Here is a 27,181-nt window from a genome sequence, read left to right on the forward strand (position 1 = left end):
GTCAGATTTACGAAAATTACTTATGATCTTCAATCTTTCATTTGACAAAATAAACTCTATTGCTAATGTCGCCTCCTGAGGTGTCTTTAATTATTAATTAGAACCAGGCAATTTCTTAGGACACTGATTTTTGTTAGATCAGTCTTGCTCTTCATATTCTGTTTCTGTATTTGGCAGTTATTGACCAAATAACTGACTGCTATTTAGCTGTTAAAGTCCATTTCTAAATGGAAATAAATACAAATAGAAAATAAATTTTAAAAGTCTTTTTCTACGATAGAGAATATTAGGTTTAAATTTAAAAGTTTATTTGATACGTGCAATAATCAAGCGAGCAGATTCAACAACGGTTTTGTTAAAATGTTACCCATTTCAAAGTTTCAAAGCCAATCCAAATGATATAGGAACAAAAGCACATATCTAAAAGTGGAATTCATATTTATTTATTTATTTATTTATTTATTTATTTATTTCAAAGGAGCCATGACCAACATGCCAGCCGTAAGGACTTTTTCGTTGTACGCTGCCATGGCGGTGCTGTTTGATTTTCTGCTTCAGATGACATGTTTTATCGGGATGATGGTGCTAGATGCCAAAAGAAGAGAGGTACATTAGAAGATTTTTATTTCTTTAATTTAAAAATCTGTTTAATATAAATCGTGTATTATATATCCCAGACGTTAAAATTACACTATTTACAGAATCTTTCTTAACGATATTTATAAGTGAAATGTAAATGTTAAATCGATACATATATATATATATATATATATATATATATATATATATATATATATATATATATATATATATATATATATATATGGGTAATTATAGAAACACCGGTTTGACTGCTGCTGTTGTATACAGGGGATGAAATCAAAAAATCAAGCTGACTCGGATGGATTCCTTTTCCACATTTTCAAGGAATATTACTCCAGGTTCCTGATGTGTAATTGGATTCGCCCTTTCGTAGTAAGTCTTTCAAGCATGTACATTACGGTAAAATAGTGCTAAGAATGAGTCATTGATTTTAATTGCAAAAAATGAATTTTCACCAGAAAAGTATAACAAAAACTAATTTGTTTTTTGTTAGGAGAAAAATAAGAAGAAATTGAACTGAAATATAGATTTTAATAAAGGATATTGCCTTTTTAGTTAAAGCTTCAGTTTGATTCGTTTGATTCAAGACTGCAGATAGTATGTACTCGTTGAAATGAAGCTTGAATGGAGTTGACAAAATTGCCCCAGAATGTTAGAAGGAAATTGTCTTCTTATTTGTCCTTTATAAGTGGGTCGTATGTATGTCATTTACTTTGACGTATATTTTTTTACCAAAGTAAATCAAATTGAAATAGTGATAACTACCTTATCACTGTCCCTACTTATAAATTTAAACTTATTTAATTTTGTTTTAATTCAGATACTTGTTTTCATTGGCTTGTTCTGCGCCTCACTTGCTATGACTTTCCATGTTGATATTGGATTGGAACAAGGCTTGTCTATGCCAGAGGTAATCTCTCTCTCTCTCTCTCTCTCTCTCTCTCCGACAATGAAGCATATAATAGGATGTGATAAACCAAGATAATAGACTGAAACATTCTAAAACAAAGATGCACAAAAAAAATCATTTGATTAAAGTGGCTCAGCATAGAGAATGCTGATAGACGCATGCATGGAGGCATCGCTGATAAATACTCAAATAAATCGAACCCAAGTCAGGCAGTTCATTTCGTTTGGACCATTTCTTTTATATCTGCGAGACAAAAATTTATCCCTCGGATGTATTTTAGGGCAGTGACTTACGGAAAAGTTGAAAATCATGTCCTCCTCAAACATCCCCGCAAATTAAAGAAATCACAAGTTAATCGAACCAACTCGGATATTTATACGATTGACTGTAGGATTGACGTAGAAATTACGAATACAATCTTATAATATGCATTCATTTTCTCAGTCGATCCTTTTTATCTTGTAAAACCGAAGCAGTCCTAATGGCAGCTATCATACATTCAAGATATAATTCGTAAGAATTTACCTTGAAGTCGTGGATAAATTTTTTGTCGGTAGACTCGAGTTTCAACATAGAATTGTTTCTCGAGAATTTCTTAATTACGAGTACTTGACGTCCTTATTGTAACATAATTTAGAGGACGGGGAAAATATAATTTTTCTGCAGCTATTTTCGTTTCGTAAGAATCCTTTGTTTTATTTATTTGTATTGTATATAATATAAACTTAACTTAAATGACGCAGAAATTTAAAACTTGTCATTATAATTTTATTTCCCATTTTGTTTATTGTTTGTATCAAGGATTCCTTCGTTCTGGATTACTTTAACAACATATCGGTCTACCTTGCGGTCGGAGCACCGGTATATTTTGTAGTACCGAAGGGACATGACTACACTAGTACCAATGGACAAAATTTAATATGTGGCGGTCTGGGCTGTCCACAGAATTCAGTAATTGGACAAATTTACACCGCGTCAAGGTTGAAAAACTAGTAAGTAATATTTCCTTGTCTACATAGATCATATAATAATTTTCTTACAAATTTAATCATATTAAAATATTTAAAGTATGTTTCTCATTTTTCATGACAAATTTATAAAACAAATAACTGCTAATGATTTAGCCAAGTAGTTGTATTTAGCACAAATTTGTTTCAAATATTACAAATATAATATTTACCGACCTTTAGTATCAAGTTTTGCACGTGTCATGTATGCCAATATATTGGCCTAATGGGATGGAAACATTTTTATTCTAAGTGAAGACAGACAACATGTATTCTTTAGAAATTATTTACCAGCATAGGTTAATGTGTTAAGTCCACTAAATATTTTCTCATTTGTTAATCGATGTGTTTTATGTTTACTGACCCTGCGTGTTAAATTTCTTGCCTAGGTGTTGACATCTAACTCAATTTCCCCCAGCCTTTTATACCAGTAGAGCATGTAGTAGGTTTCAGTGTTAGTATTTCCAATTTTAATCAACAGTTTCTCTAATGTCAACACGACGTTGATTCCAGGTTTTAATTTATAACATAAGCATAACCATCTAACTTTAATTTAAGCTTTTAGATCACAACTTATGCAACAGTTAACATACTAGTAGCCAATTCATCTACCATCAGGTACTGACTATTTAATTGGGAGTGGGGCTAAGATTTTATTTCTAACCAGGAAATGTTATTTCTTTAATCTCAAGGTAATTTTTTGAAACAAAAATAATAATATGGATATATTATGGTGTAATTTTGGATGAATCAGAGCAGGATAATTTTCCAGCCATTGAAGAGCTGGAAATTGAATAAAAAAAGATAGTATTCTATGTCCTTGCCATAGAAAAGTATATTGTTGGTCCTGATATAATTACAGTACACTATATTGCTACTCATGGTATGTTCAGAAATTGCTGGCAAATCCAAAGAATCGGTAGAGCTGGACATTTGTTCCGAACGATTTGCTCTCCACGACACCACTAAATCTGCATCAGCATCATGGGTTTATAAGGTCATGGTTTGTCTTGTAGTACTCCATACTGACTCATATTTGAAAGGGTTAATCTTCCTAAAAATGAAATCAAAAATTGTATTCTTATAGTATTCTTATAGTATTTATTTCTATTTGTCTATTGTTTGCTGACATGCCTTAAACCAAATGTACATAAGTTTTAAACTTTTATAACATGTAGTTATATCCTATTTTCTTCGATTGCCTCCTAAGCAAGAGAAATGCTTTTGTTCTTGAACAATTAATTGATTTGGCTGAATCGATTGATTGAGCACTGCGGCAGAAAAAGCAGCACATCATATCAGTTGTGTTTGTACAGGTTGTGTGTGTAACTGTTGTTGTTTTATGATTGCTTTTAGCACATATATAGCCCAACCAGCTTCTTCCTGGATTGATGATTACTTTGATTGGTTGACCCCAGGTGGTAGTCCCACATGTTGTCGATACTACGCAGAAACAAGAAATTTCTGTCCTTCAACCGGTAATGTTTAAAACTATTGTTTGTATTTTTCTTTCAATTTTTTTCCTCTCTATCTTAGTCTTTGTTGATATATAAGACAAAATTGCCATCCGAAATGCCAAACAAATTTTACTGAGATAAAGTATGCAAAATGTTTGGTTAAATTATTAATAAAATTGTATGCACCTATTATTCAATTTAATTTTGAATTGTCTATATCAAAACAAGAATCCTACTTTTCATAATTTTTCTTATTTTGTTCATTGTATTTATAGCATGCCTACTACTCATATCCCTTACACTAAGCAATTGGGCTTAAATTTTCACCATATTTAGAACGTATTTTCTATTTTATGTCTCTTTTCCTTCTCTATATTTCTCCGAGACACGCAACACACATATTCACCCTACACACAATTTTGCATGTACACACAATCTTTTTTATCATTGTAATGGCCATGTCAGACCTTTTGCTGTAGATCTAACCCAGGAAACTACTGATGTTTACATAATTTTGTTTCAATTTAATTTGATAACAAAGCATGAAAATCAAATGAAAATTGATAATTTAAATTTAAAATGGTATGTTAAATATTTTACACTTTCATTTATTTAGATAAAAACGACACTTGCTACCCATGTCAACTCCATAACTTCAGTAAGGGTCGTCCATCTTCAGAAGATTTCGCTAAATATCTGACATGGTTTCTTGGTGACAACCCAGGGCTTACATGTGGAAAAGGGTAAGATATCAAATAGTTACAACAGTTTTCTCTTTCAAACATCAAAACGTAATAAATACCTCTTACTTTGATATTAGTTAACGTTATTAGTTAACGTTTATTAGTTAAGAGTTCATGAACAAGTAATGTAAAACTGCAAAGCGTATGTGTGCAAATGTGCCACAGCCTCGATCCGTCATTCCAAGTGTCCCTAGATGTTCGATCAATATTTCTAACGAATGGATATTATCTTGTCTCAAAAATATTTGCCATGAAATAGTTAAGTTGTAAAATTTTAGGACTTCAAATAAAAGATGGTGACTAGAAAGAATCAAGACCCATTTATAACACACAAATACCAGACTGTCATTGAACAAGTATAAACACCCTATAGGTCAGTGTTTTGAAAAATATTTATTTAGAGATGATACATGCATCATCACTTTTGTATGTAATGTAACTAGTTCAAGAAAAAGCTTGAATGATAAGGACGGAAAAATGAAATTAGAACATAACTTATTTTTTATCACATTTTCAGCGGGCATGCAGCATACTCGTCAGCTGTCGAGCTCATCAATAACGGCACTGCCGTTGGCGGTAAGATTAGCATATCATCCTTGTATTAAGATAAAGATGTTGTTTACGTATCATATTAAAATCGTTTTAGCAAATTAATTAGATGAAAAACATTACCTATCTTTCCATAAAAAATATAATTTATGGGCTTTGTATTAATTATGAACTTGTAAAGAGTATTGTGGGAAAGGTCAAGCTCTTATAAGATATGAAAACTAGACGGTAACTTAATTTTGCCGGACATATACTCAATGTGGATAATGGGAAGTGGGCGGTTGCATTGGCACAGTCGGAAAGAAATAAACAAACTAGTATGTGTGTTCATGAAAACAAAAGATCGTAAAGTTTACCAGTAAGCATATGAACAGTCTTATGTATATGAAAATGAGTAATATTGATGGTTATTTAACCAAACGTGTACAAGAAATGATGGTAGTGATCATTTTTCTAAATTTTGTTGAAAATAGTATACAGATCGTATGTTCTATATTGTATACGACTATCATCAATAACAATGCAACTGATTATTAATTATTTTCATTTTACAGAAACAATAAAAAAGAAAATCATTTAAAATTTGAAACATTTACTTGTGTGAAATTCTTAGGAAAAGAGTTTTCTTGATACATTCCACTGAATCATCTGAATAGCACGTGCCAATGATTTTGGAATCACGAAGTTCAGTTGAGACAGTTATTGATCCCTTGTAAAGCCTGTTGGGGCCATTTTAGCTAAGCTAAGATTGGGACAGGCTACCTGTCAAGTTGTTAGTTCCGAAAGACAATTAACAAGTAGCAACTCCTTTATAAATCACAATAAGGTTTGCATCAAAAACATTCATGCTAAACTGCATTGTCGAAACTGTGTAGACCAAAGGCAAATTGACATTGAATCCGAACTTACTTGAGCAATCATGATTGAATTTAAAAAAGCATTTCGACTTTGTCGAACAGCCTAGTACTCCCAGTTCAAGAAATATTTTAAGTGGTGTTCCGCAAGGCTATGTATTAAAGACTCGTATTTTATTAATGTTTATGAACTACTAAGACTTACCTCTATTGCACTCTAGCACAGATCTTTTCGCTGACGATTCTACGTTGAATACTTCTGGTAAATTTATTGACTCCAACAAAAATAATCTTCAAATCGACCTCAACATTTTATCAGTTTTGTGTCAACAAAACAGAATGCATATTAATATCGACTGCAAGAACAAACTTAAAGACATAATAATGTTTCCTACCTTAAATATATTCACATATTTTTATGTTTTCTAATTTCATGGTGTTTGTTTATTGTAATCATATCATTATATACGTTTTTTATGTTATAGGTGTTGTCTAATGTTGTAAAGCGCTTAGAGCTTCTAAAGACTAGGCGCTATACAAAGTCCTCATTATTATTATTATTGTCTCTAAAACGAAATGTACGAGAATCGGAACAGGACAGTGCCTATCCATTGATCTGGATTTACTTCTAACTCAAATGGCTTGAATGTGTCCAGTGTTAAAAACGTATTGGCAGTTACATAATAAAGACGTGCTGTATAGACACATTTATATTCTTTTCCCTAAGATCTCATCTTATGTCAACAAAGAAGTCTTTTGTGAGCCATATAAATTGTACTTACTTTCTTAATGTTAATAAAATACTAAAATACTAAAGAAATGTTTAATTATTTGAAACTTCATCTTTATTTCATAAATGTCTTATACAAATTTCAGCTACATACTTCATGACGTACCATACTACACTCAGAAAATCCAAAGACTACATCGAAGCGCTTCGCGGAGCCAGAAAGTTAGCCGATGATATTTCGATAGCCTTGAACTTGACCAAGCCTGATGAGAAAGTATTTGCGTACAGGTAAATATTTCTGTTGAACTTTATTTTTTACATTTAATCAGCGTGCATCATGAATTCCTTGAGAAAGCCAGTGCCTTTCGTTTTGTTGGTTTTTGTTCTAAAGAGCAAATTGATGAGAATGTAGTGTTTGCGGCTTTTTTGAGCAGCGGGGGGGGGGGGGGGGGGCGAATCCGACATTTTGTCCAATCGTCATTTGGCTTAATTAGTACTTTCTGCACTCAGCGGATCCGGTGTCGTCAGCGCCTGGTAAAAAAAAAACGACGTCGTCGTCGTTGTCATCGTCGAGGGGCCAAATTGACAATTGTCCGGACGTCATTTGGTTTAATTAATACCTTCTGCGTGCCGATCCTAGCGTCGTCAGCGTCCGGTAAACACAGCGACGACCGCGTCGATGTCATCGCCCCCCCTGCTGCTATGATCTTACAAACAGAGTGATCACTAACTCCTCCTCTTGTAAATCAATTAGGTTATTTGACTGATCGGTAAGTCTGAAATTAATTCTCGTTAAAAGCCGATTATGGCATCGCATATAGACCGGATTAATCGGACTCTCAACGATTAAAAATCCCGGAGGGGCTGTTGGTGAAAACGAATAAAGGATATACCCCTGTTGAGCTTGATTTGATTGCTTGGTATCCACCTGGTAACTCCCTTCGATAACATCACACACCAGATTGATCGCTATCACCGGTGCAATATTTACGTTGTATGGAGCAATATGCCTACCACCATCTCCGTTATCGTGTCTGAGGATAGTTGATGGGGGGGGGGGGGGGGCGTCCGCGGAGATTTCATGAGGTGGATTCTTAGGCCATCCTAGTATGGTTCTTATTGAACTGTTATAAATATCAACCATATACCCCGGTGTGCTTATTTCAATCGTCGACGATAACGTCGGTTCATGAACCGTAATAGCGATTTTTGATTCTTTTCCTGTGATCGATTTTATCCTGCGTTGAAATTCTTTATTGATTTGCTCTATTTGGTATGACCCAGTTGGTATTGTAACCTCCTTCCAGTCTGGGGTTCCATCGGGTTTATTTGTCCATGCAAAAACCAGCGAGTTATTAGGTTGTTGTCCGTTAAATGCGTCCGCTCGGATATTAGGCCAACTGTGATATATTCGCAATTTTGCCAGCGCTATTTCCTTCACTGGAACCGGCGACGGGAAGTTCACACTGAATTCTGGCTTCGTTGACGTTATCGATATCATATTTGTTTGTACCGGAGTGGTGTTCTACGCGATCCGCTGAAGTAATTGAAACCCTTCGGGGTTCAGCGACATTATTATTATTCGTTGTTTTAAGTGTCTAATTTCAACAACCAGAGCCCATTGAAGTGGTTCCGTCTTCCAGTTGAAAATCCTCGATTTTTGACATCGCGGAGCTATACAACTGGACCATCGTGGAGAATTCAACATCGGATATGGACAAATTATCAATCGATAACGAGATCAACCCGGATAATTTCGAGTACGCGTCGGATACTATTTGATGTTTTACTGTATACTCGTCGAGTTTTTTCTGAAAACACGATGATATCTTCCTAGTGATTGCGTTGGCAACTTCAGCAATTGTTGTCATCGCGGAGATAGCGATTGGAACAGCGATCGGGGCTATCGTGGTCACCGTGGATAAAATAACACCGGTACCGGCTACTATACCCGACACCGAGTACACGACCGCGTCGATGGCGGTTATTTTTCGGCGGTATTTTTTTATTTTTGCACGGTATTGTTCGGAAAGCGTTTTCAAATTCGCGGAGAATTCTTTTGCGGTATCGAATCGATATTGATGTGACGTCGGTGATACCTCTGATTCAATTACCCTGGTGGTCATTTTTATTTTAAAAGAGCTAGTGTTTTTAATTACTTAGATTCGCTACAAATTCCACATACCATGTGATGTTTGCCCCGGCTAGATTTCCATCAACGGCATAAATTGTAAACTGTTCAGTTGCGTCCTTGTCTATAATTGTTGATATTGTATTGTTAAACCCGGATGAACTCGACGATAATATATTAAACTGCATCATTGAAACCAGTGTCAATCGATAAATGCCCTTAACAGTTGCGGTAATATTTACTGTATTCTGTGTAGGAGTCCAATTAAATGATCCATGCCGAATTGTGTATACTGTGTTGATGATGTTCTCATGAGGGGTTTTTATTTTTTCGAGTTGCTCTGCCATTCTCGGTAGTCTGTCTTTAATCGCTTCAACATCAGTTATAACTATTCCTACTCCCCGCCAACTCGCGTCTATATTATTCTTGTTCGCTGCAACATTAGTTTTGATTGTTTCTATTTCCCGTGTATTCTCGGTTATACTTTTTTTGTTCGCTGCAACATCAAGTTTGATTGTTCCTATTTCATATGTATGCACGTCTATACCTTTTTTGTTCGCTGCAACATCAGTTTTGATTATTCCTATTCCCCGCCAATACGCGTCTATATTTTTTTTGTTCGCTTCAATATCAGTTTTGATTGTTCCTATTTCCTGTGTATGCGCGTCTACACCCTTTTTGTTCGCTTCAATATCAGTTTTGATTGTTCTTATTTCCTGTGTATGCGCGCTCATATTATTTATGATCATTGTAACATCAGTTTTGATTGTTTCTATTTTCCGTCTATGCGAGTCTACATTATTTATGATCGTTGCAACATTAGCGCCGATTATTTCTATTTCCCGCTCATGTACTACTACACCATTTCTGTTCGCTTCAACATCAGCTTTGATTGTTTTTATTTCCTGTCCATACGCAGTGATATCATTTATAGTTGTTGTAATCTCATCCAGCTTGGTATTTTTTTTACCAAAGAATTTATCAAAGTTGTCATCGATCCTGTTAACATTTTTTCGTAACGTGTAAAATTGGCCCGACAGCGTTGTAAACTCCGAAATAGTATTTTTTATTGTTGCAAGATTCGGTTCGGTTACCGTCGGGGTCCCAAAAAAACTAGCGGTAGTGAGTTGTATATCGGTGACAGATTTTTTCACCTCGGTGACAGATTTTTTCACCTGCGCGTCAAGTTCGGTTACCAATCTATCCAACCTTATAAAACCGTCTTGGACTAATGTTACCCTATTCGTTATTGTCGATATATGTTCACCCGGTTTGAGTCGTCCGTCGCCGGTATACAACGCGATAGTGCCCTCGGCGGCGTCACGCTGTCGTATTAAAACGTCATTCAGCGACACATTACTGGATTTCAATTTACCCTGGCGGTCCTGAAATACAACTATTTCGCCTGGGTCAACACTGGTTAAATTCAACGTATCAGCGATTTCATCCTCGATTAGTTTTTTTATGTCATCGGTGGCGAGCGTTTCCGTGGATTCTTTCAGCGCCGAAACCGGTCGTCCCCAAATATCAATCATCGTTATTGTAAAAAAAAACGGCGTTTCTAATTAACCCGCCGGGCCTCTACGACCCCACTAGTGTATTCGTTTACAACCATATGAGGTGGTTTTCGCGATGATGAAATCGCCGCGAGTACGTTCAATACCTCACGGCCACATATCGGTGGGTCACTTAATCGCTGTGTTGGCAGAGTGGAATAAAAAACCCGGGCTGAACACGCCCGGACATACCGCATGAACTCTTTCGGCGGGGCTAACCCGTATGAATCAAAATAGACGATCGCACGTGGATCAATCGCGTACGCAACCCAATGAGTTCCCGCTCCGGAGGACCCATCGAGGTTAATTATGCCGGTTTCAATATTCCTTGGTGCCGCCGGTAATTGATCCCTCATAAAAATACCTCTGAAGTTTTTTATCGCTAGCGCGTTTGCGGCGTCTATTAAATCAAAATTAGACATTGGAGTCATAGACTCTTGAGTTAATAAACGGTTCCCGGTAGTCTTAGACCCTTTCCCGAGTACCATGAATACGGGGTTCCCGGTAGTCTTAGACCCTTTCCCGAGTACCATGAATACGGGGTCCCCGGTAGTCTTAGACCCTTTCCGGCTACGGGTCGTTTTTTTTATAGCCTTTCCCGGTTGCCTTTTTCAGTGCCATTCCCGCCGCGGTACCAACGGCCCCCAACGCAGCCGCCTTAGCCACTGCTGGTGCGGCCGCGGCAATCAACGCTGGAATCGCAGCTAACAGCGGAAATATCCCACCGGTCTTTTCCATGTTTTTAATCGCTGCGGCTGAAAAATCTATTTGAACACCCTTTTTATTCTTCATCGCATCATTGAAATGTTTAATTTGACGCGCCGTCAACGATATCTTATGATTACCACCCGCCATCTGCGACGGCTTCAGCGTTATTGTGGTCCCGCATTGCTTAGCCGACTTTGATCGTAATTTCTTGACTTGACCATCAGTCAACTCTACACTGACGACACTATACGACATTTTATTGTAAACGTGTTTGTGCTTTCAATTACATGTTTTCCACTGGCGCATCAATGATTCTCATTCGTCCACCAATACCTTCCAACAGCATTGATTTATCGCTGAGGATGACAGCAATAGCTCTATAATTAGCAATAGCGCCGCGAGTTACATTAGCTCGGAAGTGTATATCAACGACGGACTGTCTTGTTAAATCAAGATGTTCCAGCGAAAAGTAATAGATCGGATATAGTTCTTTGAAATCATATTGTGATATTTGCAAACCAGTGTCGACGTTTTGATCACGACTCATATATGACAGCAACCGATGGTACACACGTGCGACATGGTTTTGACCGTAATTAAGTTGTATATCCTCGGATGGTTCCTGCTGGCCGTTTATTCTCAGCGAGACGTCAGTAACGCCTAATCGATCAAATATCATATGGCTGAATAATTGATTATCAACTCTCGTCATATCCTGCAACGCAACAAATATATGACGCGGAGCCGAAATGCCTTGTTGTGATGCCAGGTTCCATGTGAATATACCATTGATATTTGATTGCTTAGTATCTGTTGTTGTTGTTAGCCAACTTAGTAATGATTTTCCTCCCTGCTCCATAAAGGATAGCAATCGTGCCTCTGTGGTAATGGATGGAGTCATTACTGGCATCCACAATGACATTTTAGTTCAAACGACTTTACCAGGGTCATTATTTGGATTTGCAAGATCCGCTGGAATTCTCCAAATTGCATTTCTATCATCACCTTTTCGCACAAGCACCACGGTATGCTTTGCTCCGTAGATAACTTTTCGCACGTTCCTACAAAATCCAAATATATGATGCAGTGGAATCGCGCATGAGAAAGATCTACGCGCCCCTGTTAACATTGATATGCGTGTTGCAGCTCCGATGTTAAAATTAGGATCGCTGTTTATAATCATATTCTCAACATCAACATCAGCGTTATTAGCATTATTTCTTGGTCGTCTTACCACAAATTGCAAGTTTCCAGCAGTGTTTCTAGTATCCTTTGCAAACATCATAGATGGACCCGCTGATCTTGTATAATCGTCGGAATATCTTGCTAGCCCGATTATTGTTGTAGCAACATCAACATCGCGCTCTATAGACTCGATCTCTCGCCCGTCAATGAGATATTTTGCGCTCTCAAATAGCGCCATTACGCCGTTATTGACTAAGCCAACTTTGGTACCATCTGGATACGGTGCTGGTACAGCAGGAGTATCGGCCTCTGTTACAAGTTCTCCTTCGATTTCAATAAACGCTTCACACGGCAAAAAGTATTTACTGGTATCATGGACTTGAAGTTCAATTCGCGATCGTATGTCGGGTTGTACTGCATGATAGGAATAAAATTGATAATTACGGACAGAATCATCCTTGTGCACTGGTGCGTCCATATCAAACGCCGGATCGGCTGTTCGTTTAAACATTTTATTTAATAATACGCTGATGCATCTAAATCATCGTCGTCGTTTTAAACCACTCCCCGCTATTATGTTTGCGGCGTCATCTTGATTATTGTTTACCAACGACTCTAATTTTTCTTCCACGGCGTTATTTATTACTTTACTGACATTCGCAGGCATCACTGTCGTTGATGGCATCACCGGTGGTTTCTGTTTTTGTCTCCTCACCAACGACATTAGTTTGTCCCGCGCGGCTGAAAGCGCCTTTCCGGCAACGTCTCCAATAGCACTAATACCCTTATCACGAATAACATCAATAGCCTTCATTCCTAATTGTTTGGCTAACGGCGCTACTTTTGGAGCCATTCTTGTAAACAACCCCGCAATGGTGCTACCGAGACCATCTCCATAGTACGCGCGGTAAACAGGCAATCGCGAGTTTACCACGTAGACGAGTACTGGTTTATCGTGGTTGTAGTGTATGATCATCTTTATTATAAAAACACCGGTTTTTCAATTAGTGATTGTGATCACCAGTGATTGATCACCCCCTCCCCCACCGCCGTGTGGAAAACCGGAATAAATTTTATCAAAATTTCCTTGGGTTTTTACTCTCGATAAAAATCCGGTTTTTTCCGGCTTTTTCTTCATTTCTAGTCATTTTTGGTCATTTTTTGTTGCCTATAGTCGTTTTTTTTCGATTTTTCAGCAAAAACATCGATTTTCTCTAAATGATTTCCTGGGGTTTTTGCCCTCGAAAAACGGTCAAAAAATGGCTAAAAACAGTCAAAAAATGGCAAAAAACAGTCAAAAAATGGCAAAAAACGGTCAAAATTGACGCGGATTTACAATATTATATAATTTTGCAAACGGTTGACGTCAGTTTTGCAAAACAAAATCGATCATCAGTATGGAGGAAATGTCATAATTCCTATAAAAAATTAATACTGACATTTCCTCCATTACTCTGTCATGTGGAAAACCGGAATAAATTTTATCAAAATTTCCTTGGGTTTTTACCCTCGATAAAAATCCGTTTTTTTTCTGGTTTTTTCTTGATTTTTGGTCGTTTTTTGTTGCCTATAGTCGTTTTTTACGATTTTTTCAGCAAAAACATCGATTTTCTCTAAATGATTTCGTGGGGTTTTTGCCCTCAAAAAATTGTCAAAAACGACCAAAAAACGACCAAAAACGGTCAAAAAATTAACAAAAACGGTCAAAAAACAACAATTTTAATCGTCCACTAACTCGTCTATGAGCGTTCGATACGCACTAACGTCCATGATACCGCCCGTAAATAACCGCTTGCAAATATCAGCGGCCTCATTGATTATTTCCGGAGAGTTATTTCCGGCTCGTTTTCCTCCGATTAGTACCTCTAGCCGTGATATATCACTGAGAACACTGTTAGGACAGGTAACGCCGTAGGATTCTTTGCCAACAGAGTATCCTTTTCCTTTTTTTGGTTTTACCCTTTTTTCAACTTCCTTGTGGAATGCGTCGTAATCGGGATCACCACGATGTGGTAATGCATTCTCGTGTTTACTCGCTAAATACACTATTCTTGTCCAATCCTTTAACGTCTTTATATTTTTCTCGTAACCGCTATTGATATGCTCCTTATCTCGTATGCTCTTAGCAAAATTGGAGGCAGTAAAATCAATTAATTCTTCCCTGCTGCTGAAGCCTCTAATTTGATCTATTGTGCTCTTCTTAAGTACATTACGGGGTATATTCCCCCTTTTCTCTTTTTGTTCCGGTATTTCTTCCGGTATTTCTTCCGGTATTTCTTCTTCTGGTTCTCTTGCGGTAGCACCTAGTTCTTCTTCGTCGGCCATTGTAACATAAGGTTCTTGTGGGTCCATTATAGCGAGTGGTGGTGACCTCCGTGTTGTGGCAGCCGCTATTTTTGCAGGGAGTGTTTCTAAAGACCTTTTTGTTTGTTTTGTCTCTGCCGCTATCTTTTCAAGCGCATCGAGGACGGGTACAGTTGCCGCCGTAACATCTTTGGTCGCTTTAGTTACCGGGGCAAAGAGTTGTTCGCTTCCAACAGTAAAATCGGTTTGTAGTTGCTGCCGCGTTTGAAGTTGTTCTCGGACCCTGTCTCGTAACGGTATGAACTTTTTAAGCGCCGCTAGCCGCTCTCTGGCTAGCCGACTAGTAAGTGATTCGCCTACCATTATTGCAATTGCTCCGCAATTTCTAATTTCCCGCCGGAGTTTTCGTCTATAATCCTTCTAATGTTTTTGATCTTACTAGAAATCTCCCGGCGTCGTTCATAAACACGTCCGAGTTTTTTTCGTATTATTTCAACGGCAGTGAATAGTCCAATGAATGCATTTGCGTCATTGTGGTACAAGTTTTCATTGATCGTATGTTGTAATCGTTTTATAAAAAAGTACTCGCGGGCCAGGGTAAAACGCCCCCGTTTCGATTGTTCGTTAATAATCTCATAATCGGATAATATTTTTTCACTGTCGAGACCATCAGATAATTCAATTCCTTGATTTTTTAATTTTGAAATCTCGGCTAATATATTATTGATGTCTTCGATATTCATTATTCTTATAGAACATCTTGTTTTTAAATAAAAAAAAAAATGAAACCCCCGTGTATCAATTCCGAAGGTGTTTAACAACACTGAATACTTTGTTTTCTTCCGGAACAGACAATTTATTGATTATAACGTTTCACATGGCGACTTCGTCAGCGCCATGGGCGCCGGTGGCCTTGTCACGGTGACTTCGTATCTATATATGAAAATCGAATTCTGTGCCCCGTCTTTTTTGAGATCGCTGTTTTAGTTATATTCTCTGCAACATCTCGAACTGAGGCTCTACAAATATCGAAATATTTTCCTGCCTCATTCATCGACTGAAATATTTTTTCCTCGTGCGTTGACGTATCAAACGATTTGACACCCCTTGCTTGCTTTGAAAACTTGCCAGTTTGGCCTTTTTTATTATTTTCACTCTGAGAGATGGCTTGCAGGTTTGTAAGAGAATTATCAGTCTTATTATTATTAATATGATCAATAACGAGACCGTCGTTGATCAGTCCGTTAAATGCTTCAAATACCACCCTGTGAACAAGATAAATTTTCCCCCCGGCACCAAATATCAAATACCCGTGATTATTTACGGTACCAACCGGCTTCTTCAGTCTACGATTTCTAACAACACCGTCGCGAGATGCCTCGTAATTGACGAGCAGGGGATGCGGCTGAAATTCTCGGTCCATTTGTATAATAATACTACTTGTCTAATTTATTATTTGGTTTAATTATGAATCTTTCAACGTAGTCTTGGGGGGTTTTAATGACGAAGTCAGCGGTGGGGTCAATGACGGCGTTTTTAATTCGCTTGTCATAATAGCGTTTTAACTCTCTGTATCGCTTTCCGCCACAATTGATACACAACTGCGATTTTCCTCTTACACGGACGTGGCAAACCAAGCACGGGAGGGGGCCAAGAGAACCATTACGAACGCTTTGTAAATGATACCCGCAGAATTCACCTCTACATGATTTATTGCACGGGGTTGTCGACCCAATCATCAACCATTTGCATTTATTCATTATACTATATTCTTTCATTTAAATACTTGTTTTAATTATATGGATGAGTTCGAGAGATTAGCAGCAATTAAGCCCTGGAAAAATATTAAGTTCAATCTCGATAGAGTCCTCAGGGACACACCAAAAGCGTTAATAAACGATAGAACCCTGTTGAGTAAAATACGCGATTGTATCAATGAATTCAAGCGTGATGGTGCATCTCATAGTTGGTCAACATTTCGAATTGATGGCATTGTTGATGCTACCATGAACGACAACCGCGCAGCAACGATAATATCACAACTTGGCTCCAGCAAGTATTTCTTCAGAGTAAAATTCATTGTCCGGGTGGAATCAGGTAATTGGATCATACGTGATAAATTTGAACCGGTTCTCAGCGACAAGAAAACAGTCGCTGTTAGCCGCGACTCCAAGCCGGGGCTGTTAACCGGAGTTGACAGACCATACTATGAACGAGCGTATCCTGAAACAGCAGTTGTTTATGGAATATACCCGTTAAATAAGAAACCTGATATCGGAAAACTAGCGCCGATGAAACAGTCAACGGGGATAAATTGTGTAGCAGAACGAGTAATAGAGCATTTTACAAATGCGTGTCGAGGAAACAAATTGACTGATTTACGACGTAGCAAAATCAACCGGTGGAAGGAGACAGTGCGCGAGCGAGGAGCAACCATCAGCGACATAGCGAGATTAGAAACATCGCTGAGATTTCCAATAACCGTTACAACGATAACCGGTGAAGTATTATATGAATCAAAGTATAAATCAAATGGAGCCCCAATCAAAATTATTGATCATAACGAACACGCATGGACGCCCGCGATCACAATATTTCCACGGGATAGAACAGTAAAGTATATCCCGGGGGAATTCCTGGAAGAGAACGGGTTTCTCGCGGAGAGGAAACTATTTGATGCTATTGCTTGTTTGTGTAAAAACGACCCTGTATCAGTGTGGTTACTTCGCAGCGCTGATACCTTTGATCAGTTTGTAAGACCAAACGGTGAATTATACCGCACTGAAGCATTTCACAACAGGATGAAAAAAACCGCCATAGAATTTGAAGAGCATGATGAACAACTGCTAACAAATTGTTTTACGATTCCATCGGTTGCGGCTCATGTTGCAGCGAGGGAAAATGCGTGGAGTCCAACGCGCAAGGAATTTCTACCGGATGTACAATCCAGTTGTTTGGAATACTATCACGGTGGACTATGGAACACTGAATACAGCCGCGACGCTATGATCTCGGTTGATATGGTTGCCTGTTATCCAGCGAGTTTTCTCGGGTATGGATCCGCCGCTGAGTACTTTAGACGATTTGGACACCCCAGACATGAAATGACTCGTGTTGCTATTAATGGACCACTGCCTGATTTTGATTTAACCGGATTCGCTCGCATAGTATCATTTGAGTTCGCGGCAGGACTTCATCGCTGTTGCTATATTTGGATCGGTAGACACATGGCTGAAAAGAAGTGGTTGCCAATAGCGCTGCTACGGTATATGATTGATTGTAGCATGCTTGTATCGTTGATTGTCAGTGACGCGATTATATCATACCGGGCACAGACTGAAGTCTGGTTACCAGAACCGGAGCGTCTAGATAGCATAATTGACGAGTCCAGAAAAAACATTGATGCCGACGAGGAATATATCGTCGAATGGTCCAGGAGAATATTTAACCAACGAAACAGAGAGGCAAAAGATCTCGGTAGAAGAATAATCGGTAAGTTCACACAAGGTGGAAAAAACTACGACTACAAACGATATTGCTCACGGCTGATTATAGATGACGCAGAATATGATTTCGTAATCAAGGACGCAGTGGCGAAAAATAGATACGTGAACTGCAAAACAGCTTTCTTGTCCAATGGAACGAGGTTGGGTACAGTTGTTACCTACAGCGACGGAGACAGCCCGGCATACCCGCATTTGAGGGCGTCTATGCTGGGTTATGCCGCTATCAATTTATTCTCGATGATAAATAGATTTCCTAACACCGCGGTTAGAGTAGCCGTTGATTCATTTTACATAGACGTAAAGTATAAGGGAAACGTAGCCGAGTTTACTAGTCCGGACGAGAGTTGGGGTACATGGAGAATTAAAAATGAAATACGACGCGATTATTCCCCGTCAGCAGATGTCACCGTTGAAAACAATTACCTACGCGGTGATAAATTATCAGAATGGTCTAATGCACCACCGTGTTCTGATCCAATTTGTAGACACAAGACGGTTTATTTAAGCGGCTGTGGCGGGTCAGGAAAGACGACTCGGGCAATTGAATTATTTCGAACGCGGGCAAGTATAATCGTGCTTACACCGACCCATAGACTAGCGCGAGAGATAAAACAACGAAATGTTGACGCCGTTACTTATCACAGCTTTTTTCGATACAGCGGCGGTGAGTGGACTCCTGATCGAATGGGTGAAAAATTTATTCCTGAGGTTATCATCTGGGATGAAATATGTACTGTTTCGTTAGATGTTTTGCAAATGTTTCTTGAGTGGTTGCTGCGCGCGAATACAGCGGTGATCATGTGTGGCGACCATGGCCAACCACCACCATTTGTCGGCGAGGGTCCACATGATTGGTTAAAGGGTTTTGTGGACTATTATGAAGAAACCGATACTGATTACCGAGCACTTGATGAACAACTGCGCGAGGTTAAAAAATTAATCAGATTACAGCCGGATAGAATTCAATGTGAAATAATCCGCGAGGTGATTCCGGAAACGCCGTTAAATGAATTCTGGGAAACATGGAGACCAAATGATTTGATTGTAGCGAGTAGAAAGATAGTCAGAGACACACTTCAGCGGAAGTTGTTTACGTTGCATAAGGAAAAGTTTCCAACGCGTCCAGTGCCGTTATGTTATAGACCCGCGGATACACGGCGGCAGAACATTGAAGTTGAGATTCCAGGCCGGACAGAAAAACAAATTCTCGTGCTGAATGATATCGTGCTCGTTGATATCAGCGTCGTCGAGGACGCGCTACGTGCTGATAAATCCCGGTGGACGCTAGGATACGCAACGACAATACATTCCTCGCAGGGACTGACTATCACGGATACAATTGTTTGGATGGTTGATAATCGCATCGAATGGTCAAATCTAGTCTATCTTGCGGTGTCCAGAGTACGAAGGATCAATCAGCTTCGAAGAATTGTTGTTGACGGAGTCAGTGACGAAGCCAGTGACGGAGTCAGTGACGGAGTCACCATCGATGCAAGCGTCATTGATAGAAAACTCTCGGGTTACCGCCAACAGGATAAAAAAAAACAGCGGCGTTTTGATATTGATGCCGAATTAATAATTGCGTTACGACAACAACAGAATAATCACTGCGCGAGTTGTAATTGTGTAATGCGCTGGCGTTATTCGGATAAAGACACTCGCCAATTTACCGTGGACAGGATCGATAACAGTCTCGGTCATGTCAAAAACAATGTGAGGTTGACCTGTCTTGAATGTAATAGACGCAACGGCGCTAGTTAAGACCACGCGGGGGCAATTGAGTATCGTCAGGTATCACTTGTAGTTGCTCGCGTGTAAACCCGCGCTGAGGAGCAGTTGAATCCAGTTTATAGATCGGTGGTCTACCAGTTGATCGTGTTATCGTTGATATGTTATGTGTGGTAACACTCCAAATAGGATCAGTAGCTCTTTTTTTACCGCCTTCAAGCTCTCCTGGTTCATACAGATATCTCACGGTGACATCGCCGAGAATCGGCTTGGAAACGCTATCTATTTTTGATCTTCCGGGTATATACTCGTATTTAATCGCGTCGCTGGGCTTCATGTTGATTGCTCGGGTAATCTCGTTATTTAACGCTGCAATTACGCCTGGCAACCTTTTAACCCATTCACGAGATCGTTTTTCTTGGATGAATTCCTTCGCGTATTGATATCCAAATAACCGTTCAGCAACAGTCCGATTGAATCGTTCAACAATTGCCTGATCACGATGTAGCGCAGTATGACCTCGTCGTACCGCGACGCTATGATGTTTCAGCGTTGATAAAACAGCGCCGCGAAATTCACTACCAGGATCAACTTGTAATAGATTTGGCCAGCGCAGAGGACCTCTTCGATAAATTCTTTCAAACGCAGCGGCTACTTCAGTTGCTGACTTTGTTTTTAACGGCTCCGCTTGTTTGTATCGACTCGCAACATCAACTACGGTTAGCGCGTATTTGTAACCGTTGTCATGCGGCAGAAATAGTATATCAGCCTGATGAACTTCATTAGGTACGCTAACATCAAAGCGCGAGAAGTTGATTTGTTTAGGCGGTGGTAGATAGATTTGCCATATAGCCTGTTTGGATAACCAATTAGCCGCAACGGCCCTCGTTACTTTTGCAGCGCTTGCAAGCTTACCAATTGCGGCCTTCCCCTTCCAGTATCCTCTCGGAGAATAATAGATGGATTCCATGTTGTTATTATAAACGCTAGCGTTTTCAATTACCAGCGCGAGAAGCTCCGCTTCCAATCATTAATTTACCTTTCATAGCCGATTTTACCAACCATGAGGCCAATTTTTCTTTGAAGGATTTATCAGGAATAGCATTTAACGCGTGAATTAATTTTACGTCCGCGATATGACGCTGTTGCAGATCGCTACTTTTGTAAGCAACATCATGAGCATGACACGCCTTATCGATAGCGTTTATTGGATACTCACCGGGTTTGGGCTGATTTTGATCATCGAGTCTGATATCTAATCGTGTTCCGGGGCCACAGTAGCTATATCCTGGGAGGTGTTTTTCTCCTGGATACTTTGCCCACGGGGTTCCGGGGAGTTTTGATAACTTGGCTGCAATATCACCTCCTCGCTTTTTTTTAAAACATCTCCGGGTCTAATAGAAATAAATCTAAATTTCTTTATACCGCATTGTACACACTTGCCAGTAAGCGCCGATCTGTTATTTCTTGTTGTAACGGTTGTCATATCATTTGTGCCAGTACGCACTCTACACTTTACACAATATAGATCCATAATTTATGTATAGAGACATGAATATAATTGACTTTTCAGCGACTAAAACAAGAGAACCAGTTAAGCATGTTGCAGCGTTACCAAACTCGATCCGGATGATTATCATCGGACCATCTGGATCCGGCAAGACGCAATTGTTACTCAATTTAATAATGAGATGGATGAAGTGGGATAAGTTGTATTTAGTTGCTCCTAGCGTGGATGATCAACGATGCTACGAGGTGTTAAAAGATTTCAACGAGAATGCATCAGCGATCGCTAAAAAAAATGTCATCGAGTTTATTACGGATATCAATGATGCACCGGGTATCGATGATATTGATGGCGACGTTAACAATCTAGTCGTGTACGATGATGTTATGTTAGACAATCAAAAAAACCCAGCTAGGATATTTTCCAGAGGCAGGCATAAAAACACCGACGTGATATATGTCACTCAACGATACACTCAGATTCCAAAAGTAATCAGAGACAACTGTAATATTCTTGCTGTATTCAACGGCGTTGATACACACACGCTACGAAATATTTGGCAGACATGGTGCGGCGGTGACATGGACTTTAATGTTTTTCGAAACTTTTTTAGTCATGCTCAGTCGACCCCACATGGATTTGTAACGATAAATTTACATGATCCTCGGACACGATATCGTATCGGACTTGACCAAATATTCGGTTAAATTGTAAATAACCACTTAGCAGCAGGGGGGGGGGCGATGACATCGACGCGGTCGTCGCTGTGTTTACCGGACGCTGACGACGCTAGGATCGGCGCGCAGAAGGTATTAATTAAACCAAATGACGTCCGGACAATTGTCGATTTGGCCCCTCGACGATGACAACGACGACGACGTCGTTTTTTTTTTTACCAGGCGCTGACGACACCGGATCCGCTGAGTGCAGAAAGTACTAATTAAGCCAAATGACGATTGGACAAAATGTCGGATTCGCCCCCCCTGCTGCTTTTTGTGATAAATAGTATTTGCGAAGAATATTGACTGCAAACTATCTTACACCGAAATCTTTATCATTAAAATATTTTCTGAAACTCAGTTCCCTCGTCATTTTAGCAAAAGTGTAGGTTTTCCTAATTTAAAATAAAATATTTCTAATAAAACATAAATGTCTTTTCTCTGCGCTTTCATATTACCAATGGAACTATTTATGGTTTCCCGTACTATGAAAAACAATCAGAAAGGAAGGTACAGAATATGAATTGTACAGAACTCGCCATTTCGGACGTATCTCATTAAATTAAGCTAATTTATACTACGTTACATAATATGCCATATGAGTATGTAATTTATGTCCGTTAAGCCAATTTTTTTTGTTAGCTCGTCTAGCCCGTTCTATTGCACGAATCAAATTGACCTTCATGAACAATTTTAGTTGCAATGATTAACTGAATTGATGTTCTACACAATTAAAACAATAAATATATAAATGAGTCTGAAATATTTTATATTGATGAAATTTGTTTACCCATTTTATCTTCTAACAGTATTTTCTACGTGTTCTATGAGCAATACTTGACCATCGTAAACGATACACTGTTGAATTTGGGAGTCTGTCTCGTCTCTATCTTTGTGGTGACTGTGATCTTGCTGGGATTTGACTTTTATTCCGGATTCTTGGTTTTAATGACGATTCTAATGATCCTGGTGGACATGACAGGAATGATGTACCTGTGGGATATTAGCCTTAACGCTGTTTCCCTTGTCAACCTGGTTATGGTGAGTGATTCATATTTTAAAAAAATTTGTGTCACCTTTTCTTCAAGGTTAAACAGTTCGGTTAAGCATGGTTCAGAAGGAAAAAAAACCTTGTCTGTGAGTAATATTGATTCAACCCATGTACGAAGAATACCTGTGAAAGGATGTAGGAAATTGCAGCAAATAGCTAAAGGTCACCCAAAATATAATGCAAATTTTGTATCACAGTAACCTTGATTGCATAGTGAGCGAGCGTGACCTAGTAAGAATTGTCTTAGATTTATGACGATTCATCCAGAATATTAAGAACATCCTTCATGGTGTTGAGGAAATCTGTGAAAATGGAACAAAAAGTTTAACCAGAACCTTAACGCAAATTTGTATGACAAAAAATTGACCCCTAAGATAGAATCGGGCAAACAGTGATATCGCAGAATGAATTGTCTTAGCTACATATAGTGATATCGCAGAATGAATTGTCTTAGCTACATATAGTGATATCGCAGAATGAATTGTCGTAGCTACATATAGTGATATAGTGATATCGAAGAATGAATTGTTGTAGCTACAAATAGTTATATCACAGAATGGAGTGCCTTAGCCACATATAGTGATACCGCAGAATGAATTGTCTTAGTTACACATAGTGATATCGCAGAATGAAGTGCCTTAGCTACATATAGTGATATCGCAGAATGAATTGTCGTAGCTACATAAAGTGATATCGCAGAATGGATTGTCTTAGCTGCATATAGTGATATCACAGAATAAATTGTCGTATCTTCAGATAGTGATATGACAGAATGAATTGTCTTAGCTTATTATTCATACTAAGTGTCAGGATAATACAACAATGTTTTTTTTTAAAAAAATACATGGAAATGAAAACTGTAACCAAAACTTTACTGAACTGTTTTAACACACTACCCCAGAAATGTGACTGCTATTTTTCGCTACGTATCATACGGAATTGACGTAAAATGTCCAGTTTATAATTAAAGGCAAAGAAGCCAATATTATTTATTATTACATGAACAGTTTATACTTCAGGTCAAGGAAGCCAATAACAATTATTTTTACATGAACCGTTTTATCATCAATATATTTATATTATAATACAATAAATTTAGATTTACTTAGCTGTACATTTTTGTACCAATATGTATATCTTTATACGAATATTTAAAACTATGCTGCAAAACTGTTTTCACGTCGCAATAACTTGTTTCCCTCACCAAACCTTGTGCTTGTTCAGGTCATATTACGATAACCATCTTGTTGTATCCTCATGCAATACGGATATGTCCAACTTTGCTAACCAAGGTTCTGATATGCTAACCCTAGCTACACCTTTGTGGAATGATGAGATATTTCGGTGCTTCCGGTCTGTGAATTTCATTGGATGCGGCAGCAAGCCACCGCATCCATTCAAATTCAAGTTGTTCACATTTGAACGTTGTTTCTACATGATCGAGACAAGGTTAGCAAAGGAGCATGCAACAGGAACTGACTCATAAATAAGCATTTTTCCACTGCTGGTTTGTGTTTGTACAAGTACAACCCCCCCCCCCCAAATACACCTGTAATGGCTTCTCTTTTGGTACGTATTCATTCTTTTGATGTTAAACTTAAAACGTATCCTTTTGAAATCTCTTGCCTCCACCATTTTCGGCCGATGCACAATGCACCACTGCGTTGACAACTTTTGAAATCCAATATATGTGGTTAGGACAAAGCACTGAAATATCTTATTGATACGCCACGATGTAGATAGGGTTAACATATCGGAACCTTGGCTAGCGAAGATTTGTTTTGTTGTGTGTTCTAACTCTGGCACTTACACAAAGATATCACTCATGTCCACCAGTATATTTGATGTCCAATGCTACAGTCGTACCACTCATATAAAAACTTACTATGATAATATATTTTCTTTACAGGCGATCGGGATATCTGTGGAATTCTGCTCTCATCTCATTCGGGCATTTGTTGTCAGTACTCAGCCGACACGTGTTAAACGTGCACAAGACTCTCTAGCACACATGGGGAGTTCGGTACGACATTAAAGATTTTTAAAATAGTGACTTCATTAACAGATGAACAGATAAAAAGAAAACAATCTCTTCAACTTAAAAATGACCTGTATAATTTCAATACATTGTACAACAATTTATCACATAACGTTTTTAATATGTGGCACGTAAAACTAACACGTCATGACATCACAAATGACGTACTGGCTTTATGAATCACAAGAGTGTAGTTACCGAGGCATTTTAGTTTGTTTTTATTCAAAGTAATTTCTTCGATGACAATTGCCTCACAGTTTCTGTCATCATAAGACCAGAATTACTGTGAACAGCCATCTTTGAAAAAAGTACAAATGTGTCGTACTTTATATCCATTATGCAACGCGCCTATGTGTGCAACTGACTTCGCTAACCACAAAAGGGAGACGGCGACGGTACTCAGTAAAGGTCTATGCTACTCTATTGCAAATTGATTCGCTACATTTATATCTCGTCTCAGCATGCAAAGGCTGTATCTGCATAGTTAGTTTGCAGATTTCAGTTGCGGGGGAAAACGGGGAAACTGACCCTTTATGGATTGTTTACATAAGTGGATACATTTTATTTCATTTTCAAGAGTTATTTTTGACATCATAGAGATTACTACGTCCAATTTCGGATGGAAATTGTTCAAGTCTGGTTCAAGACTTTTTTTGCTTATTAGTTTATATCTCAGTAATTAGGAATGTCCCCCTTTCTCCTTACTGCTTCACCCCCCTTGTCTGTTTATCAAGAAAATTGAAATAACATTAAGAGAGTAAAAGATTTAAATGCAGTTGTTTTAAGTCTTCTTTTTTGAAAGATATAAGTGCTAGTCTGTTTTAAAGAAGTCTCCAATAAAATTAAGAGTGTTCTGTCTTGGAGTTAATATAGCAACAGCTCTACAGTAAATCAAACATGTCCTATTTCAGCCACACTTAGCAGAGCCCTCCAGCGTCTGAATAAAATCAAAATTACTTTAAGAGAGGAAACGACTTGATGACATTGGAGCTTTGCAAATAGTTATGGTGTACATTATTTTAATGTTACATACTTTTGGTGTACATTATTCTAATGTTAAATAGTTATGGTGTATATTATTCTAATGTTTAACAGTTATGGTGTACATTATTTTAATGTTACATACTTATGGTGTACATTATTCTAATCTTAAATAGTTATGCTGTACATTATTGTAATAGTAAATAGTTATTCTATACATTATTTTAATGTTAAATAGTTATGGTGTACATTATTTTAATGGTAAATAGTTATGGTGTATATAATTTTAATGGTAAATAGTTATGGTGTACATTATTCAATAGTAAATAGTTATGGTGTACATTATTTTAATGGTAAATAGTTATGGTGTACATTATTTTAATTGTAAGTAGTTATAGTGTACATTATTGTAATGCTGAATAGTTATGGTGTACATTATTTTAATAGTAAATAGTTATGGTGTACATTATTCAATAGTAAATAGTTATGGTGTACATTATTTTAATAGTAAATAGTTATGGTGTACATTATTCAATAGTAAATAGTTATGGTGTACATTATTTTAATGGCAAATAGTTATGGTTTACATTATTTTAATACTAAATAGTTATGGTGTACATTATTTTAATGGTAAATAGTAATGGTGTACAATTTTTTAATGTTTCTTCAAAAAATGTACCAAAAAACGTAACTGTGGTTACAACATGGTTGTAAATCATATGCAGTTTTGAAAGCTCACACTAATAGTAGAGCTAGGGTCCCTTTGCACACTCGCAATAATGGACGTAGGAGGTTAGCACAACTGTTCGATATAGATTAAGTCCTTTCGCTATAATATTCTTAGCGTCGTACTTTTGTTTGATAAGCAGAATCGCATATCACAAGAGATGAAAATGTTTAGACTAGTTTAAAAT

General features: G+C 38.1%; 1 protein-coding gene across 1 annotated transcript in view; it reads left to right on the forward strand.

Moving 5' to 3' along the window:
- The window catches only part of LOC149771417 (NPC intracellular cholesterol transporter 1-like), a 73,166-nt gene that overhangs the window by 40,444 nt on the left and 5,541 nt on the right, over positions 1–27,181 (forward strand). Inside the window, exons 11-20 of the mRNA XM_089948492.1 lie at positions 479–606; positions 838–975; positions 1,424–1,513; positions 2,315–2,505; positions 3,877–3,998; positions 4,594–4,720; positions 5,238–5,296; positions 7,000–7,141; positions 23,007–23,238; positions 25,158–25,271. Of these exons, the coding sequence (XP_089804618.1) occupies positions 479–606; positions 838–975; positions 1,424–1,513; positions 2,315–2,505; positions 3,877–3,998; positions 4,594–4,720; positions 5,238–5,296; positions 7,000–7,141; positions 23,007–23,238; positions 25,158–25,271 (1,343 nt within the window). The remainder of the gene's footprint in view (positions 1–478; positions 607–837; positions 976–1,423; positions 1,514–2,314; positions 2,506–3,876; positions 3,999–4,593; positions 4,721–5,237; positions 5,297–6,999; positions 7,142–23,006; positions 23,239–25,157; positions 25,272–27,181) is intronic.

This window comes from Sinohyriopsis cumingii, unplaced genomic scaffold (genome assembly GCF_028554795.1).
Source record: "Sinohyriopsis cumingii isolate HCF-2022 unplaced genomic scaffold, ASM2855479v2 utg001870l, whole genome shotgun sequence".
NCBI lineage: Eukaryota > Metazoa > Mollusca > Bivalvia > Unionida > Unionidae > Sinohyriopsis > Sinohyriopsis cumingii.